At 49.2% G+C, this 19227-nt stretch overlaps 1 protein-coding gene across 3 annotated transcripts in view; it reads right to left on the reverse strand.

Moving 5' to 3' along the window:
- Positions 1-4839: 4839 nt before the first annotated feature.
- Positions 4840-19227, reverse strand: part of ASCC2 (activating signal cointegrator 1 complex subunit 2) — a 45079-nt gene continuing 30691 nt past the window's right edge. For all 3 annotated transcript variants that reach the window (XM_012805287.2, XM_023513289.1, XM_023513290.1), the window contains 8 exons: positions 17991-18183; positions 16467-16681; positions 15438-15557; positions 9194-9287; positions 8977-9107; positions 8070-8172; positions 6633-6712; positions 4840-5413 (listed from right to left, as the gene is read on the reverse strand). In XM_012805287.2, the coding sequence (XP_012660741.1) occupies positions 5242-5413; positions 6633-6712; positions 8070-8172; positions 8977-9107; positions 9194-9287; positions 15438-15557; positions 16467-16681; positions 17991-18183 (1108 nt within the window). In that variant the 3' untranslated portion in view covers positions 4840-5241. The remainder of the gene's footprint in view (positions 5414-6632; positions 6713-8069; positions 8173-8976; positions 9108-9193; positions 9288-15437; positions 15558-16466; positions 16682-17990; positions 18184-19227) is intronic.

Here is a 19227-nt window from a genome sequence, read left to right on the forward strand (position 1 = left end):
TGAGTCCATGTGTGAAAGACATGGGAGATGAGGGGGGTGCTTGCATGAAATCTGTACAAAGCAAATTCCTAAATTTGCAGGAATAATTGGTGCTTGTCCCATAGAGAGCCCGCTTTTCTGTCTGGCTGTTCTGGGAAAACCACTTTAAGGAGGACAAAACCATAATTACCTCCTTGGGATGGCAGAGTACTTCAGGGAATGTCAGAGAGCTGAGGGTGGGCTCCTGCAGTTAGAAAAAGCATAGTCAGTGTCATAATTTCTTATTTGGAAAACTAGAATTAAGTACCCATCATTTTTGTAGTTCAGACCACAGCAGTGAAGCTGGAGGGAACTTCTTGGACTAGGAAGAACCCAAAGAAACACAGTAAATTCTTAAGTAGGGCAAAGCTCTCTATCCCTAGGGAAGGAGTGGGTATCTGAAATTCCAAGGCCTAAGACTGGGGTCAGTTAGTTTAAAGAGGTTGAGGAAGTTTGGACTGAATGCCCTTTAAGGTTCTCTGAATTCCATCAGTCCTGTGTAAAAATATCTTGTTCATTATCGATTGCTAGAAGAGAATTTTTACTATGACATGAAGTCAGAATTTCATGCTCAATTTAAAGATCCCCCATCCCCATACACATAGGGGTTGAGTTGATAACCTTTAGACAGAACCAAATTTTTTTTTTTTACCTTGGTTCAGACTACAGAATTACAACAACACCTTCTGGCCAGTCACTACCCAGAGATCTAGATAAGACCCGAGGCCATGATGACTTGAGGCAGTTTCCATCTGCATTCTGCCCCTACCTCCTTCCCCACTGGGAACTAGCCTTTCCCTTGGTGGTCCTCTTGTACCTCCTGGGCTCCTGTAAACACCTGGGCTCACCTTTGTGCCCCCTTTTCCTCTCCTTCGCTGCCAACTTTCTTCCAAGGACCCACTCTTCTGCCTTCTCGTCCTTTCTTGGCTGCCTCTCCACCACTTCTGGGTACATGCCCGGGAGCCCACTGTCCACCTCCTGCCTGATACTGCTACCACCGTTTGCTTCTAGAAGTCTCTTTGCTCTGGGCTCCTCCCTATTGATTTTGGCTATCTTTCTTCCTGTTTATTTCTTCACTCATTTATTAGGACTCAGCACTATTATTCATAATCTCCCCCCAAAAGTCTTATTTATAATATCAATATGGCCCTAGAATTGTAATTCCAAAAGAAGGCCGGGCCTTCTCACATACTCTTGAGTACCCAGCAGATCTCTGGTGAGTATGTGATTAGATAACTTGTCCCCCCTTCTCTGGTCCTCCAGGCTGGGCTGACTACCCATTCCCTGAGTCCTGAGAACTGGCAGCAGCCACTGACAGCTGGCGCTCTAGATCAATGACTGGGCCATGGTCTGGTCTGCCCTGTGGCACTAACTCTGGGGCTCACTCCCTCTTCCGCCCTCTTTGTCCCCTACTAGGCCTCTACACGCCTCAGGTCTGTGGTCACCATCTCAACTGAGAGTGCCCTAATTTTCTCCCTTTTCCTCAAGAGAGGCTGAACACAAAAGTCAAGAACTGTTCAATGGCTCAGCACACTGGACACAAAGAGGGAGGAATAAGTGAATGCAAAAACAGAAAAAAGTAAAATACAATGGAACGGTATCTGAGATCTGTACAATATCAAACGGTCCAATATACATGTACTTGGGGTTCCATTGTCCTGGCATGATGAAATGGGATTTCCCACTTTCTTGTACTGCAGCTATTTTACTTGTACTTTCTTCTTTCACTGTAAGAACGGCAACCAGGGTGGATTGGAGGTCAGGCAGAGAAGAAATGGCAGCTTGTGGGCTTAGGGGTTTAAGAGCAGGGCTTTAGAAAACAGTCCTAGGACTGAATCCCTCCATGGTTGCTTGCTGAGTGATCTTATGCAAGTCATCTAACTTCCCGGCACAGTGGTTTTCTCATCTGTACCTACCTTGTGAGGATTAAACAAGAGAATGCAAGGAAAGAGCCCAGCAGAAACTCTGGCCGTGGTAAATGTTCAGTGCTTTTATTCTTATTACAAATCATCATAGTCTCATGAGCATGATCACCCATGCTCTATTACTGTCAGTTATGCACATTCCCTTCCATAACTGTCCATATGCATATGCATTTTAAAAAACATTTTTACAATTATGGTGCATTACACTATCACGTATTCTTGTGTTTAAATTTATTCTTTAAAAAAATAAAAAAAATTATTGAATATTTAGTTTCCCATGTGGCTTCCAAGACTTTGCTGATAACATTTTAAAGGGCTACACAACACTCCTCTGCATGTCTCGTGTGCTGGCATTTATTCATTTTTGGGTATTTACCCAGGCTCCTGGTGTGGTAAGACATGCAGGTACTTGACAATTATTTACTCTCTCTTGCACTTGGCTCTTTTAGAGGGGCAAGTCAGAAAGAATGTGGATCCACGATGCAACTTATGCACTTTGGGCAAGTTACCTGCTTGCACCCACCATAGGTTTCTGGCCCCTTTATTAATAAACAATGATAGATAGGATTTGCCCACTTCACAGAGGCACAGAGACATGTCCAAACACACATCCACCAGTATCGCCACCCATGGACTAGGAACAGACATTCAAGTTTTAAGTCTACTCAGAGACACAGGTCTTCAAAGCACCTGGGAAATGTCAGTGATAGTCATGTTCCCTGCTGGGGCCCAGAGAAGGCACTTAGAAAACTCCTGTGTAGCCACAGCTGGCAGGTCTGAAACTGGCCCAGGCCAGCTAAACGACAACTGCAACAAAAAATAGCCAGGTGTTGTGGCTGGCACCTGTAGTCCCAGCTACTTGGGAGGCTGAGGCAAGAGAATCACTTAAACCCAAGAGTTTGAGGTTGCTGTGAGCTCTGATGCCACAGCATTCTACCAAGGTGACATAGTGAGACTGTCTCAAAAAAAAGAAAAACAAAAACAAAACACATGTGTAGGAACAGCCATAGGATCCAGTGACTGAGCAAGTAGGGGCCAGAGTCCCTACTCCCCTTTACTTCTAACACTCTACAGCTGCCAATCTTAAACTTTGGGGTCTCCTAAGAAGATTTAATTGTCACCAAGTAGGAAGATTTCAGCTGGTCTAACAGGCTCACTTTACAGATGGGAAAACTTGAAGCCCCAAGAGATGAAGAGGTATGCCTGTGAGCACCATTCTGGATGGCCCCTGAGCTGATTATAAAGTGTCCCTGAAAAAGTGTCCTCAAAATTTGAAATGTGTTCTTCAAGGGAGACTAACTTTGACCTGGCATTGAAACTACATGCTGACAAGTTTGAAAACTGCCTGTCTTCTCAAACTCTTCAAAACAAGATATTCATGTCGGGCCCGAATGCCACCCCAGGTGGTTGTGAGGCACAGATGATTAACAGGTTAAGACCAGTAAAGTCCAGCAGCTCCCTGACCCACCTCTCCTCACTGCAAGGACGAATGCTGGGTCTGAGGAGCTCAGGGAAGGAGGAAGGAAATAGCTCTGGCACTCAGTCCCTGGCGAATGCTTGTAAGAGGAAACAGAGTTTTCCTGCTGCCTGTCAGGATAGTTAATCCTGGGCCTGAGCTCAGATCACTTGGCAGCCAGAGGGGAGGACACCACCCACATATCTGCTCTGCATCTCAAATGTACCAAAAAAACTGGCAAGACACAGAAATATTGCCATTGATTTTCACTTGTGCAGGCTGACCTAACAAAACCGATTTGTCAAATGCCTGTCTGCCTCTGCTCCTCACCCTAAGCACGTGCAAATAAATTGCTCTAGCATCCAGGGTGATTTGTCAAGGTCCAGCCTGGCACAGGCCCTGGCTTCCACTGATAGACTCCTGGCTGGGCTACGGGCAGCCTAGCGCCTCACCATTGATGGCAAACTTCTGGGAGGCCCAGGAATCAATGATAGCAGCTGGTTGGCCATACCTGGGAGGGAGCTTTGAGGAAGCAGGCCCAGGTGCCACTCTCTTCAACAGGGCTTGGCAGTGATATCCTCACTTGTCTCTTAAGGTTTCATTTTGAATCCTTGATTTTGGGGGATTTAACAGAGCATATGTGCAGCCCTGAGGTGCAATGTTCTAGTACTGGCTCTGCCACTGGCCAAATGTCCTCAGGCCAACTGAGAGAGAGCACTGCCTCTGAGGGTCTAGAACCGTACAAAGGCCAGGGATCTGGTTCAGAGCTCATAGCTCATCAGTTAGGGCGCTGGCCACATAGACCAAGGCTGGCAGGTTCGAACCCAGCCCAGTCCCACAAACAACGATAACTACAACAAAAAAATAGCCAAGCACTGTGGCGGGTGCCTGTAGTCCCAGCTACTTGGGAGGCTGAGGCAAGGGAATTGCTTAAGCACAAGTTTGAGGTTACTGTAAGCTGTGATTTCATAGGACTCTACAGAGGACAACATAGTAAGACTGTCTCAAAAAATGAAAATAAAAATAAAAATAAAGGCCAGGGATCAGAATGAATGTCCAACTGTGCTCTGCCACTTCCTAGCTGTGGCCTGAACAGGCGCCTTCAGAACTTCAGTGCCTCACTTTACCCATCTGTACTATGAGGCTGAAAATAGTACCTACCTCCTAGGTGTTGTCAGAACTGGCTGAGATTAAGGAAAGGACCACAGGCCTCACACCCTCCAGCTCTTCATTCCATGGGTAGGGATTAGAGGTTCAGGGGGGGCAATATTCTCAGAGTCCCACAGCCAGGCAGAGCAACATTGGGAGGGGTTACACTGAGAGGCAAGTGTGACAGGTAGGTGAGAAGAACACAGTGACCACTCTGGTCTCTTATCCTCCAGCTGGCAGCTGTCCCTAAAGAATGAGACATGGGGCAGTGGGTGACAGGCACATCATGGATCACTGTTTAAAAAGGGCAAAAACTTTATTTGCAGGCCTTTTTTGTTTTTGAATATACAAGTATCCTGCTCTCCAGAGAAAAAGAGAAGTGGTGTCTTACTTAAGGTTGGGGGGCTTGCCTTGGGGGCTCTGTCCCTATCCCCTCCCCACCAGCACAGCGGGGGGAGGTGCCTACTTGCTGGCCCCATGGATTTCTCCACTGTGTAATAAGGCACTGTGTGTGCGGGAAGGCGCTCATGGCTGGCTGGTAGTCAATGAGGCGGCCTTCTCAGGGGCTACAAAGCTGAGGCTGTTGAGGGGTTGAGTTGAACTTGGGGCCCTGGCAAGGGGGCCAACGAGTGAGGAGGCCCAGGCTGTGAGACGGCAGTGTCACTGCCTCCCTGTTGGCCCTGGGCAGCAGCCTCAGGATGGGATCATGCCTTTGCTTCTCTTGCGGTCAGCCATGGTTCTCCGGTTGTGGTTGGCCCTCGTTGCCTTGCTGGCTTCCTTCCTCCTGCGTTCCTGTGTTGTCTCACGACTTTGCCCGTGGCCACGGGGGCTGCCAACCACTGTTGTTGAGCTGTCATGCCGGTATCTGAGGGAGCAACAACCCGTCCCCAGGAGAATCTATCACTGAAAGTGGCTTTGATGGGAAGAACCAACAACATGCTTGGGTGATCCCTGGGAGAGGACAGAGAAGTTGGACCAGGCTGCCAATGTCCCAACTGTAGATAGGAAAAGAAATAGAGCCCCAAAGAGGAAGGGCTCTGGCCAGCCCTGAGCCCGGCTCTTTCTCGTCTCTGAACCCTGGCTCCTAATGGGTCCATCACTATGCTCTGGGGGAGGAGGAGCTAGTGGGGTGACTATATAGCCCACGAAGAGGGAAAGAGAGCTTGGGGTAGGTGCCCTCCTTTCTCCATCCAGGGCCACATGCTGCATTATTACTCTTGTTCTACACCCCAGGGTCTGGCTTGGTGGTCTCCAAAGACCAAGTACACTCACAGACATGACTTAGACCCTTTTCAGACCATTTCAACTGCTGAGATTTGAGAAGTCAAGAGTTGCTATGCTCCTTGCTCAACAACCTTCTATGGCTCTGCACTGCCTTCAGAATGAACCCTTACTACCTTCCCTTATAGTGAGGCCTCCTGTACTCAACAGGTAGTGCTAAATGAGTCCCAGGGCCAAGAAGAGGGAATGACCTTCTACGCTTGGCTTGGTCATAAGTGGAGGCAGGTGCTTGGCCTCTCTAATCTGTCTCCTCACTGGGAAGAAGAGGGGTCTGGATCAGAGGCGTCTCTGGCTACCCACTCCCAGGTCCCTTCCCTGACCATACCTGTACAAGTTCTTGCCTTTTTGCTCTTGCATCCTCTGCACCCTTTCTACTCTTAAAGGCCCAGCTCAAGTGTACCTGTCCCTACCGTGCCTCTCAGCCAGAAAGGATGTGTGTCCAGCTGCCTGAGATTTCTCACATTCTACACTTGCCTGATACCAGCTAGCCCTCATACACTATGTTCCCGCCCTGGGCGATAAACCCCTTATGATGTTTGTCAAGTAATGGTTATCAGCATGGGCCCCAGAGTGGAGCCATCTGGGCTCAATCTTTGCTCTACTACCTATCAGCTGTGTGACCTCTGGTAGGTAACTTAACATTTCTGGGCCTGAGTTTTTTCATCTGTAAAATGAAGATAATAATATAGTAGCCACTTCATAGGGTTTTTATGAGAAATGATGCACACAGGGTTTATGTGTGGGCTTCCTGGAGGACTGGCTGGGCCTTCCCCATGTGGGTCCCCCTCTACCAGAATGCTTACCCTTTCTTGGAGAGAAAGGCCATGCGCCTGGCTTCTGCCTTCTCCCTCAGCACTGCAGGGTCCTGTACAAAATGGTCGGGCTGTAGAGGAAAGAGAAGACAAAATCTGTTCTTGTGTGGGGCTCATTTCCCTAAGTTGCAGTGAGGCCCTGCTTATGTGAATCTTGTTCACGCCTTCAGCTGGGGGGGGAGCTACAGCGTGGCAGAGCAATGCCCAAAATGGAGCAGCTCACTGTGGTCTGAGGTTCCCATGAGGAACTCCCCACTCACCTCATCTCCCAGGGGGAGGCAGCTGGAGGGCCTGAGGCTACTAGGGTAGATGGAGCAAGATAGTGACGTGGGAGTGAGGTGATGGGCAGGCAGGATGGCCACTGTGAGAGGGCATGCAGGGCCCAGAAAGTCAGGAGAGCTGCCTTTGGAGGCCAACTTGCCCTGGTTGCTAGAGGCCTAGGCCTCACTCTGGTGCTACTAGCCACATGCTGTGGGAGTACCCACTCTTCAAGGCAGCCTTCTGTGCCAAGAGCACAAGAAACCTGGACTAGTGTAAGAAAAACTGCAACCCAGGGACCAGAGACAAGCTTTGGTGGTCAGTGGTTTTTTAAAAAAAGAAAAAAACCCGAAGAAAACGAGTGGAATTAGTAACATGTGAAAACTGGTAGATTTTACATAAGAATCTGGGCTAACCCCCTTGCCTGGGAAGAAGAGATATCTGTGGAAAATTCAGGTCTGAACTTGCACTGGGGAGCCCCTTGGGCAGATTAGATGCTTCCCACCACTCAGTACAGTCCCCACAAAGTTCTGCTACTCTTGGTGACCTGGGCCTGGAAATATCTAAATACCTGGTGGGAGGGTATGAGAGGCTCAAGGGGTCTAAGACTGTTGCCCCATTCTGTTCTAGTTAAGATTTGAAAAATGAGTTGAGCTACTAAAAGACAGAATTTTCAAACCCACTAGTCCAGATGGCCTCCCAGAGCCCTTGGGCACAAACTCCTCTCTGAATTTAAGAATTGCCATCTTGGGCATGGAGGTTGACAGCTACCCTTCCCCAGCTCCCAGGCTCCTAGGCCTAATGACCCTGGCTTCCAAGTAGGTAGGACTATAGGTGTATAGTGTCCCCTGCTATCTTTATTTTTTATAAAGAGGAGGTCTTACTATGTTGCCTCGGCTGCTCTTAAACTCTTGACCTCAAGAGATCCTTTTGCCTGAGCTCAAAGCCTTAGCCTCTAATTTGTCCTCTGGATCTTTACTGGGCAACAGAGGCAAGTTCTAAGCCAGCAGCTCCCCAAGCAGACATCATGGACTTGAGGGGACCCCTCCCATCCCCAGCAGTGGTGCTGGGGCTGCCCTATGGCCAGAGGCAGGGACTGGTAGGGAGTGCAGGGCCCCTCATTCTTGAGAACTGCACCACCCCCTTCATCTGCCCCTGCCAAAGAGGTACCTTGCAGGCCTCATCTTCAGCTTCATCATCCTCATCATCCTCTTCCTCCTCCTGTCCTTCTCCAGGCATTTTGGTTCTCAGCACCTGAGGGATGGTGAAGGGCCTGAGAGTTTGGAGAGAAAATTGAGATCAAAGATTAGGTTTAGCATGGAGACAGAACTTTAAAGGAAGAACTCAGCTGGGTGCAAGGGACCTGCCAGGATGGAGACAGGCAAGGTGCTGTTTGGCTCCAGAGTTTTGCTCTAGCCCCTAAATTCTTTAAGGATATCAGGGTTTCAAAGGGGAGGCTGACTAGGGCCGTGGAGGTCTCAGTCCTCCAACAGTCAGGGAAGCTCTGGTTTTGTTTGTTTTTTGTATTTTAGATTAGGGACTTCCACTCGGTCACCCAGGCTGGAGTGCAGTGGTACAATCATAGCTCACTGCAGCCTCCTGGGCACAAGCAATCCTCTTGCTTCAGCCTTCCAAGTAGCTAGGACTATAGGTATATAGTATCCCTTGCTATCTTTCTTTTTGTAAAGAGGGAGTCTTACTATGTTGCCTAGGCTGATCTTAAACTCTTGACCTCAAGAGATCCTTTTGCCTCAGCCTCCCAAATCACTGGAATTACAGGCATGAGCCACAATGCTGGCTTCCCTGCTTTGATCTGTGTTAGGGAAGATTCCACCGGGAAGTTTTCTGCGATCATGAGGAAAAATTACATGTGATAAATGCTGCCTGGTCAGGGTGGGCTGGGTGGAAGAGCACTGGAGTAAGAGTCAGGAGGCCTGGGTTTGGGCCCTGATGCTGTCACTGACTTGCTCATGTGACCAGGGCTGTGGCTTCCTTATCTGTACAAACAAGAGGTTACAGGAGGCCCATGTGCCTGGGAGCTGCTCTGCCCTGGAATGTCACCTTCTTACAGCCTCACCTGCGGCTGATGAGCTCGTCATCAGAGTCCGCATCGTTGGCGCCGACCTGGTTGCCATCATAGGTGTCATCATACTCATCTTCATAGTTGTCACCATGGTAGGGGATGCTCTCACCTGGCTGCAGTGGCACCTACGATAGCAAAACCATGTGTCAGAGGGATGCAGAGTCTAGCCCAGTCTCTCCCACCCAATGAAGGCCTAGCCTTGTGTGCCTACCTCCTCTACTACCACACTGTACTGTTCGTAACGCTGCCGCTGTGCCACCACAGCCCGCTTGTCATTTACCAGGCTCCGTGTGTTCTCTTCCTTCCTGGTGTCAAGGCGGAACGGCAGGGAGAAAAGAAGGAAAACCATCAGGTTTGGATGGCTGCAGAGTACAAAGGGTCTGAGGAGACCATGAGCTCAATGCCCCACCTCTCAGACTGGCACAAACTGAGACAAGAGAAATTGAGCACTAGTGAGGTACCCCTGGGGACAGATCCAGCCACTTCAGAGGGCATCCCAAGAGCTGCTATTAAAATGTAAAACATACTACACCTTTTGACAGAGAATTCTCTTTCTATGGCCAGGCGCGGTGGCTTATACCTATAATTCTAGCACTCTGGGAGGCCGAGGTGGATGGATTGCCTGAGCTCACTGGTTTAAGCCAGACATTGTGGTGGGCATCTGTAGTCCCAGATACTTGGGAGGCTGAGGCAAGAGAGTCACGTGAGCCCAAGAGTTTGAGGTTTCTATGAGCTATGATGCCATGGCACTCTACCGAGGGCAATAAAGTGAGACTCTGTCTCCAAAAAAGAAAAGAAAAGAAAATTCTCTTTCTAGGTATCTGCCCTAGAGAAACTCTGGCTATGTGTACAAAGAAGCCTAATTAGGGATTTTCTCTTCAGCATTGTTTGTAGTGAAAAAAAAATTTTTTTTTTCTTGAGACAGAGTCTCACTATGTCACCCTGGGTAGAGTGCTGTGGCATCATAGCTCACAGCAACCTCACACTCTTGGGCTTAAGCGATTCTCTTGCCTCAGCCTCCCAAGTAGCTGGGACTACAGGCACCTGCCACAACACTTGGCTATTTTTTGTTGCAGTTGTCATGGGCACCAAGCTGGGTTGAATCTTTTAAAACAAACAAAAATTTAAGAAATTATGAGGCAAGGAGGGGCCCTGGCTGCTGCTTCTCACCCATGCTTCACCAAAGCAGCCTTCTATCTGTTCCATAGTTCAAGCATCCATGTAAAATTTCACTTCAACAAAAAGTCTGAAAGTCTAGCTACTGTCATGTCACAAGTCAGGAAACTTGGGTACAGTGGAGTCAGGGGGAAGGGACCGGCCTAGGGTCACAGCAGGCAGCACCACAGCCCTGGTGGGGACTCAGGTTTCTTGACTTGTGGCTTTGCAAACCTATAAAACCCCCCTGGCTTGTCCGACACATAATACACAGGCCTGTGGAATGCAGCTTCTAGCGATGCAGGGGAAAATCAGTATGAGATGCCAGGCAAGAAAATCCAGCTTAGCTGTGAAATCAGGTCTCTGTAATGTATCAGGGTAAGGGGTAAAAAAAAGAGCGAGAGAGACACAAAGCTGAACACAGCTTTCACACAAATCTTCTGGCTTTGGGGGCAGAAAGGGGAAGGCATCTAAGTCTATCTGAGTTGGCCTGTCTGCCTGGGAGCCTAGAGCAGGTCAGGACTCCTCCATCACGGTGGGCTAGGATCTGCTTTCCTTCAACTGTCTTTATTAAGGGCCTATTACACACCATGTAGGGTAGAAGGCTGAATTGGGGAGAGATTCAGAAACTGAATAGATAAAATATAACACTGCCTTCGTGAACTCACAAGTGTAGCAGGAGTGATGGACAAGCAAATGACAGCCAACACAAATGAGGCTGTCTGCCTTGGAAATCAATGAGAAAGGAGATCTGGCTCAGGGGGTCCGGCCAGAGGCCTGGAGAAGAGGGTCATGGAGTCTCCACGATAGGGGGTATTTGATCAGGCCTGGAGCCCCAAGATAATATGTTATAAAAGATGGTACATTCGATTTGCACCAGGGAGAAATCTCAGCACATAAGAATCTTTCACATCTACCAGGGAAGGGGGGCCTGTGACTGTGGCCTTGGCCCTGTACCTGGCTTTCTTCACAAGGTTGGGAAAGAGGTAGAGAGGAAATGAAAGGGAACTAAGCTAATCCAGGAAGTTGAAGCCATGTAGAAACACATCCATGCATTCCACACATATTTTTCAAGGGTCAGGATCTGTGCTGGGCCAGAAGACAGGACAAATGAAAGGTGTCATCATCCTTTCTTCCATACCTTTGGTTTCTAGTCCATCCCATTCCTAGTTCTGGGCAGTGGGACAGTTCTTCCATGGTGTGTGGGCCTCTGGTTAAGTGACTCACTGGCAAGGCCAGACAGAGAAGCCTGGCACCTGAGTGGAGTGCAAACTCCACTTGTTCCAGCTATATGCCATGGGAGAGGACATAGGTAGGGACAGCGAAGCCTGGTACCTGAGCAGCCTGTCCAGGGAGGTGTGGCTCTGGCCCTACAACTTATCTGGAGCCAAGAAAGAAAAGACAAATCAGGAAAAATCATCTCCAGCTGGGAGAAGACCTGTCAGAGGGCCAGAACTTCAGTCAAGTCTAAAGATGCAGGCGACAGTGGCTTCAGACTGTCTTCAGAGGACATAGCTTCCTCGGCCTCCTACAAGATGGCAGCAAGCCCAGAAAACATGCGAGTTCCTCCCCTGACACCTGGCCACCTTTCCCTTTCTCATCTCCTGAAGCCTGTCCTTCAAGGCCCAACTCAAACTGGTCCTCAGGAGTGTGACTCCTGCCTTTGTACTTCTCTTTTTTTTTTGAGACAGAGTTTTACTATGCCACCCTTGGTAGAGTGCCATGGCATCACAGCTCATAGGAACCTCTAGCTCTTAGGCTTAGGCAATTCTCTTGCCTCAGCCTCCTGAGTAGCTGGGACTACAGGCGTCTGCCACAACACCCGGCTATTTTTTGCCTTTGTACTTCTAAAGGGCCTAAAGAGGCTCAGCGCCCATAGTACAGTGGTTATAGTGCCGGCCACATGCACTGAGGCTGGTGGGTTTGAGACCAGCTTGGGCCAGCTATACAACAATGACAACTGCAATGAGAAAATGGCTGGGCGTTGTGGTGGGCACCTGTAGTCCCAGCTACTTAGGAGGCTGAGGCAGGAGAATCACTTAAGCCTAAGAGTTTGAGGTTGCTATAAGCTGTGACGCCATGGCACTCTACCAAGAGTGACATAGAAAAACTCTGTCTTAAAAAAATAAATAAAGGGCCTTATAGAGGCAATAAATCCCTCCTTTTCCAAGTGAGCAATCGGGGGATCCAGAGAGGTAGAGCTACATTTTCAAGGTCACACAGCTTCTAATAACAGAGCCAGGGCCAAATGCAGATCTCCTAACTCAGGTCTGCTCTGCCATTTCCTGGGCCATCTGACCACAGGCAAGTCCTTTATCCTCACAAAGTCTTAGTTCCTTTTCTCAGCACCTCTAGGCTCAACAGAATGAATCCTGTTTCTTTTACTACAGGACTTATAAGGAGCTTTAGTATGTCGATGTTCTCTGTGACTCCCCCCAAAGCAGACAATATGCACAGACATTTTGGGGGATAGAACCTTTTTTGAGGGAGAATACTTATCTTCCAGGACACCATGAAACACTCCCAAGGCATTATGGGACCCTGCCTTATGCATGCTGCCTCCTTCCAGCCACACGTGCCTGATGTCCACCCACCAGCCATGCTCTACCTCACCTGCATTCTGACCAGATCCCCATTTTGTTCAGGTTTTTCTACCTCTCCATTCCACATTGGAGCTCTAGGCCTCAACCCTGTGATTTGCTTCTCCTGACAAGATAGAAGGGGAATCTGAAAACTTCCCTGCTCTCTAAAAGAGATAGATACAGGAAGACCTTATCTGGACTTTTGCCCACATTAGTGTTTTTAGAAGCCATAGCTGAAACAGTCGCAGCCTCTAAGGAACTCACCTGACCACCAGGTGAGGGATCAAGAGACAGAAAAGATGCATCCTGATGACAATGTTGCACTACAGGTTAATTAAACCTAGATGACCTGCCTTACATAGCTCCTTGTCATGCAAGGGAATGGATTTTCTTAGTACTAAAGTTACTGAGTGTATCCTATCTGGTTCAACAACACACACATTTTAACTCCAGTATAATCTCCCTTGTGCTACTTAATTTTGCATATGCTCTCTGAAGGCAGGGGTCTGAGCCTCTCTCCCTTGCCTATGTTAGGACAGGTGTCCCTGCTGAAGTCCCTGTGCACCCCACCCCAGTATCTTTCCACTGTCATTACTTGTTTAATGGTTTCTTTCCCACGGTTGGTGTGCCATGTGAGGGCAGGGCCTGGGCACCTGGCTCACCTTGTTTCCCTGGTGTCTAGCATAGGATCTGGCTCTAATAAACTGTTTAATAAATATTTACTGAATGAATAATGAACACATGAATGGAACCTTTGCCTCCTTGCAATCCCCAGCCCCTGAGCTACTTAGCACAGTGAATCTCTTTGCCTGGCAGCCTTGAAAGTCCAGGAAAAAGGACACAGCCCTCCAGAAACCTAGTTGCCTCAGGGTCAGCCCCTCTGCTGACTCTGACAGCTGAGACTAGCCCCTCGTGGGTGACCTATGACCTGAGTAGGGTGTGACTGGAGACTAGACCTTATATACCATGAGACCTGGGAAAAGCCATTGATCTAGATCAAGAGCCTAAGCTATGTGTGGAACCTGTCATTTGGGCTCCCAGGTTGGAGCAGGGGTCAGCCCTGACCCCTTATCTACCTCTTTCCCATAGCTAGAGCTGCAGGGGATCATGCTGGCCTGGAATAGCAGCCACCTAAGCTTTGTGTGGAACCTATCATTTTGGCTCCCAGGTTGGAGCAAGAGTCAGCCCTGACCCCTTATCTACCTCTTTCCCGTAGCTAGAGCTGCAGGGGGTCATGGTGGACTAGAATAGCGGCAGCCAATATAGGATAACATCTCTAGCCTGGGATCTGGAGATGTCACAATGTTGCAGGATAACATCTCTAGCCTGGAATCTGGGGATGTTGCAATGTGTATGACTAAGCAGTTTGTAAGCGCTTCCTGTCCAGCCAGCCAAATGGCATCATAGCTGCCCTGTGCCCCAAGCCGCTGGCCACACATTCAGCCCTGGATAGCCCTAGAGAGGGGAAACAGCACAGGGCCCTAACTGAAGCAGCAGCTGGGGCTCCCACCACAAGCAGGGAGGAAGGTTCCTGCTTGAACCCAAATGACAGGTTCCACAAGCAGGAAGCTGGTCTCCTCCTTCTCTGAATCTCACCACCCCATCTACGTGATAGGGGAAAGGGTAGGCTATGCCTGCCAAGAGGTCCCCTGACATCTGGATTCCACAAACCAACTTTAGAGGACTAGCATAGTGTTGCCAACATCTTATTTTGCCTTTCTCTACTTGGATGTCATACTCTCTGCCATCACTTCTGACTCTTGGTCCTCTGATGGGTCAATATTCCAAAGACAGGTGATTTTTTCAAAACAGAAAATGTGTCAGCTCTTGGGACATATTTACCAGGCTCACTATGGCCTCGGGGCCACTGGCCCTCTTATTCACGCTGCTTGGAAAGCTTCTCCTTCTACCTTTTGCAGGAATGATCCCCCCTCACCATTCAGCTCTTGGTCCCATGTCATTTTCAGAAAGGAGCCTTTTCTTGCCTGGGGTGAAGCCCCTACCAAAGGCTCGGAAATCTGTGCACCTCCACCTCGTAGTACTTTTTCTATCTGCAATTTGATATTGCTTGTTTGATGAACTGATTAATGCAAACTCCATGTGGGCAGGGGCCGTATCTGTTTCACTTCCTACTATATCCTTGGAACCTAATTAATCCAGGGCCTAGAATGCTGTGAGAACCAGACAAATATTTGTTGAATGAATAAATCAATCACAAATGAGCTGTTCAATCTCCTAGAAGTAGAAAGGACATAAACTAAAAATAAATATTGAATAGAAAGGCCTTAAAATGGAACATGTCACCTTCTGAAAAGTTCTTTCAGTGCAATTCCTCAGTTTTCTCATTTTGTCACAGCCTTGGGAAAATCAGGTCAAAGAATGGCTTCTGGGAAGCAGAGTCCAGCTCTACCACTCAGAGGGCTGATGGTCAACACAATAAAAGATGTAGGAAAGAGGGAAGATGGGGATGGTTTTGGCTCTTCTGGCCCTTTGCTATCAACAAGGAGGATTTATCAAAACCTTCCTGCACAGAATCAGAGCCTGAAGCATAACTATTAAAGAACCTGCTTGGGAGCTGAGAAGGCCAGGGCTGTGGAGTGATTCCCAAGCTGAAACCCCACGGCCAGTTTCATACACATGGCACCCTTGGTTGCTCTCACTTTCTCTCTGCATTTCCAGGGCTGGGGTAGCTGGAACTCTGCACCCCACAGCACTCACCTCCTGCCTTTGTGCACCCGGCTCAGGTCCACTGAGTCCCTGCTGAACACATCAAACTCGTCATTCTGGAAGATGTTGTGACGAGATGTCAGCAGAGGTGTTGGGTCTGGTTTCACCTGTCTAAGTGAAGTGGGGACACAGAAGTCAACTTAAGGAGGTCCTGCTAGCTGATGCCCACCTGCACCCCACTTTCCCACTGCCACGTTGTATCAGCGAGATTTTGCATTCTCCTTTAACAGTATACCTGGGACACAATCTAAAAACTTTTAAGGGGGAGACAAGGTCCTTCCCTACCCAGTCCCTGCCTGGGTAGGCAGCCAAACCTCACATGCAGCTCCCCTTCACTCCCTGAGTGCCATTCATGCAGGTTTTCTCTCCATTTCTTAAAAGCTTGCCCCCTCATTTAAAGCTCACCACAGCCCTATTATCAGGCACTCACAGATCACTCAACTACATTGTGCCTCAGTGCCCTCATCTGTAAATTGGGGCACAAAAAGGTTGAGGAGCTTGTCCAGAGGCACAGAGCTAACTTCACTCATTCACTTGGTAAACATCAATTGTTCATAGAACAAAACACCCATCTAGGCACTGGTTCCTGCTGGCCTGTGGGTCCTTCAGGGCAGCACTGAGCCAAACTCTGAAAGGGGAGGTTTGAAGGAAGTGAGCAGCTTTCATTATCCTCTTTCAGGAATCCATTGGGAAGGTGGTAATAACAGGGACCAGCCAGAAACTTAGGAGCTCTGAAAGGGTCAGCAATTCTCTGTCATATCCTGTGTCTCTAATCATCCCCCCCCCCCACAAAGTGTAGCAGGGACATCTAGCTGTGTATATAGTCCCTGCCCTGCATGGGATAGGTTGAGAGCCTCCTGGATGACCTAAAGTTTTTATGACGCCCCAAAGAGGGCATTAGTGATGGTTGGGAAACACCACCGTGGGAAAGAGAGAGCAAGCTGAGTCCTGGACACCCCCCCACCTCCCACCGCAAGGCAGCTTGGGCATGGGGAGCCTCTTCCCACCTGTCTCTCCCACCTGTCTAGGCCTCGGTCCAGCTGGCTGAGAGGCGGGGCCAGCCGTTCCTCCAGGATGTTGTTGATCACCTGCTCCGGGTCATAGCAGTAGTGTTTCAAGCAGGCCAGGATGAAGCCCTCACCGAGGTCTGGCAGCAGGTCTTTTACTTGGGAGATGAGTGAGTCCAGCTCCACACCACACACAGTAGGGCCCAGGGCAGCGGCTGCTCCCATGCACTGTCCCAAGAGCCAGAGTGAAGGAGGGAATGGCTAAGCCAGGCAAGTGAGAAAGCAACAAGCCTCAAACAGCAAGCACTGGACTTGGTATCAGGGGATCTGGTTTGAGTCCAGGCCCTGCCCCTCCTGTGTGACTCAGGTCTCTCTGATCCTACATTTCCTCGGCTTGTTAAAAAGGGGATCTATGACTTACGAGCTGAGCTGCTTCTGCCTATGTGACTTTGGGCAGTGTGCTTACCCTCTCTGAACCTCAGTTTTCCCCTTATAAAATGGGTACACTACCACTCATCTCATGAGGTTGTTTCAAATGGTTCAAAGAGAAGATGTACATAAAGCAGGGAGCACAAGACCTGGCACTAACTAGGCACTGTACAAATGGCTGTGGCTTCTTTGAATCAAGAACTTTTTCCTTCCCTATAAAGTTCTTTTGTTAGAAAAAAAAAAAAAAAGAACTTTTCCATCTCTAACAAAGTTGACTGATGCTAGAAGGGAACAGCATCCATGAGATTTTATATATTGCTCAATGTGGATTAATTTTATTAGCCTTCTAATTTAAGGAAATTTACAAATCACAACAATAAAAACCTCCATGACTCAGATTAGCATTTGTTAATGGAGTATGAAGAGCCAGCCAGGCTCAGAGTGTTCCACATAGCAGCTCTGAGAATCTGAAAAATTCACGGAGGTGAGCACTGCATCAATCCCTATCCTACAGATGAGGAACTGAGGCTTGAGTGACATGCCTAATGCCCTACAGCAGCAACTGGCAGAGCCAGGTTATGCCCTGAGCTGCCTGTGTGCTCTCAATCCCAGATCACACTGCCTCCCAACATGCAGGGAAGGGTTCTGGGCTCAGAGGCCAATCAGTGTAGGTGCAGACTCAGCCAGGTCTGGAAAAGCCAGGAGAGAAGACACTAGACCTGAGGTTTCCAAATTTGTTCAGGGGTGCCTTGCAGTTCTGAGGGGCTTCCAGGGAAGCCAAGAGAAGCCTGGCACTGTTCCTAGCTACAATCAAAGGAACTCCAGGAAGGATTCACGTGGGAAAAGCTTCACTTTTCCATTAAATACAGGGGAAACTGAGGCTTCAACAGCTTAAACAACTTGCTCTCCTCACACCCAGCCGTGTCCTCAAGCTTGGGACCTTGCAAAGGTAGCACAGAGCTGACCAGTAGCTTGAGGCTGTCAATTCCCGAAGAAACCTTTTCCCCTAAGCTAAAAACAAAGAAGGGAGGTTTCCTGTTGTCCGAATCTCTCAGATAGGGACAGGAGGGCCAAAGAGGCAGAGGAAACCACCATCCCAGACACACACCTCCTCGTCCTCCAAGTTCTCCAGATGTGATGACATTTCACTGACTGGCTCTGCTGTTAACATGACCCCGTTAGGTTTCCCATTAGGCTCCTCAGCCACCGATGGGTCTTTAGTATCCGAAGCTTTCTGTCTGTCCACCCCTTCCCACGCGCTCTCAACTGCCTGGAGGATGTAAGCAGTCCGTGTCTCGTCCCTGTGAGGGCGTGTTAAGGGTTCTATCTTGAGTCTCACGGCCTTCTCTGTCTCCCTAGCTCTGAGGCGGTGTAATTTCTCAGTTCCTCCCCAGCACCTGACTGTACAGCTTCTGCCAGGGGCCTTCTGACCTGCACACTGGGAGCACTGCAGGCACCTAGGCTGCATGAGGAAATGTGCCACCCGCCCTGCAACCTAGTACATGCCCCTCGGAAGCAAGCAGCTCTAAGTAAAGACAGGATCAGGGCTGCCATCACAATGTCCTGGGACATGAGTATGGATGAAGCAGCAGCTCCTACTTTGTACTGACAACCAGGAAGAGGGCCTGACAGGGCCATGGCCATTGGGCCTCTGGTCCAAACAGTTGAGTGCATTCTGTAGAGGTGGGGAGAGGCGGGGAGGCACAGGCTTGCTCCTTCCTGCCCCTTCTTCTTTACCACCTTGAACACTTTGAAGACAGAAATTTTTTAGTTGCCTTACACTCCCTCACTCCATTTCTAGTCTAAACCCTCATTATCCATGCCTGGGTGTCAGCAACAGCCTCTCCCCAGCCCTGGGCCTCACTGTGGTCCCAAGCCAGTCCATTTTCCTCCCTGTGCCAGACGGAGCTTTTCTTGTTTTTGTTTTTTTTTTGCAGTTTTTGGCCAGGGCTGGTTTTGAACCCACCACCCCTGGCACATGGAGCTGGCGCCCCACTCCTTGAGCCACAGGCACCGCCCGGAGCTTTTCTAAAGTATACAACTATCTGGCGGCACCCGTGGCTCAGTAAGTAGGGCGCTGGCCCCACATACCGAGGGTGGCGGTTCTAATCTGGCCCTGGCCAAACTGCAACAAAAAAATAGCTGGGCATTGAGGTGGGCGCCTGTAGTCCCAGCTACTTGGGAGGCTGAGGCAAGAGAATCACTTAAGCCCAAGAGCTGGAGGTTGCCGAGCTGTGATGCAATGGCACTCTACTGAGGTTGACAAAGTGAGACTCTGTCTCTAAAAAAATAAAATAGGCTCGGCGCCTATAGCTCAACCGGCTAAGGCGCCAGCCACGTACACC

This window comes from Otolemur garnettii, unplaced genomic scaffold (assembly GCF_000181295.1).
Source record: "Otolemur garnettii isolate 467f Iridium unplaced genomic scaffold, OtoGar3 scaffold00038, whole genome shotgun sequence".
Classification (NCBI taxonomy): domain Eukaryota; kingdom Metazoa; phylum Chordata; class Mammalia; order Primates; family Galagidae; genus Otolemur; species Otolemur garnettii.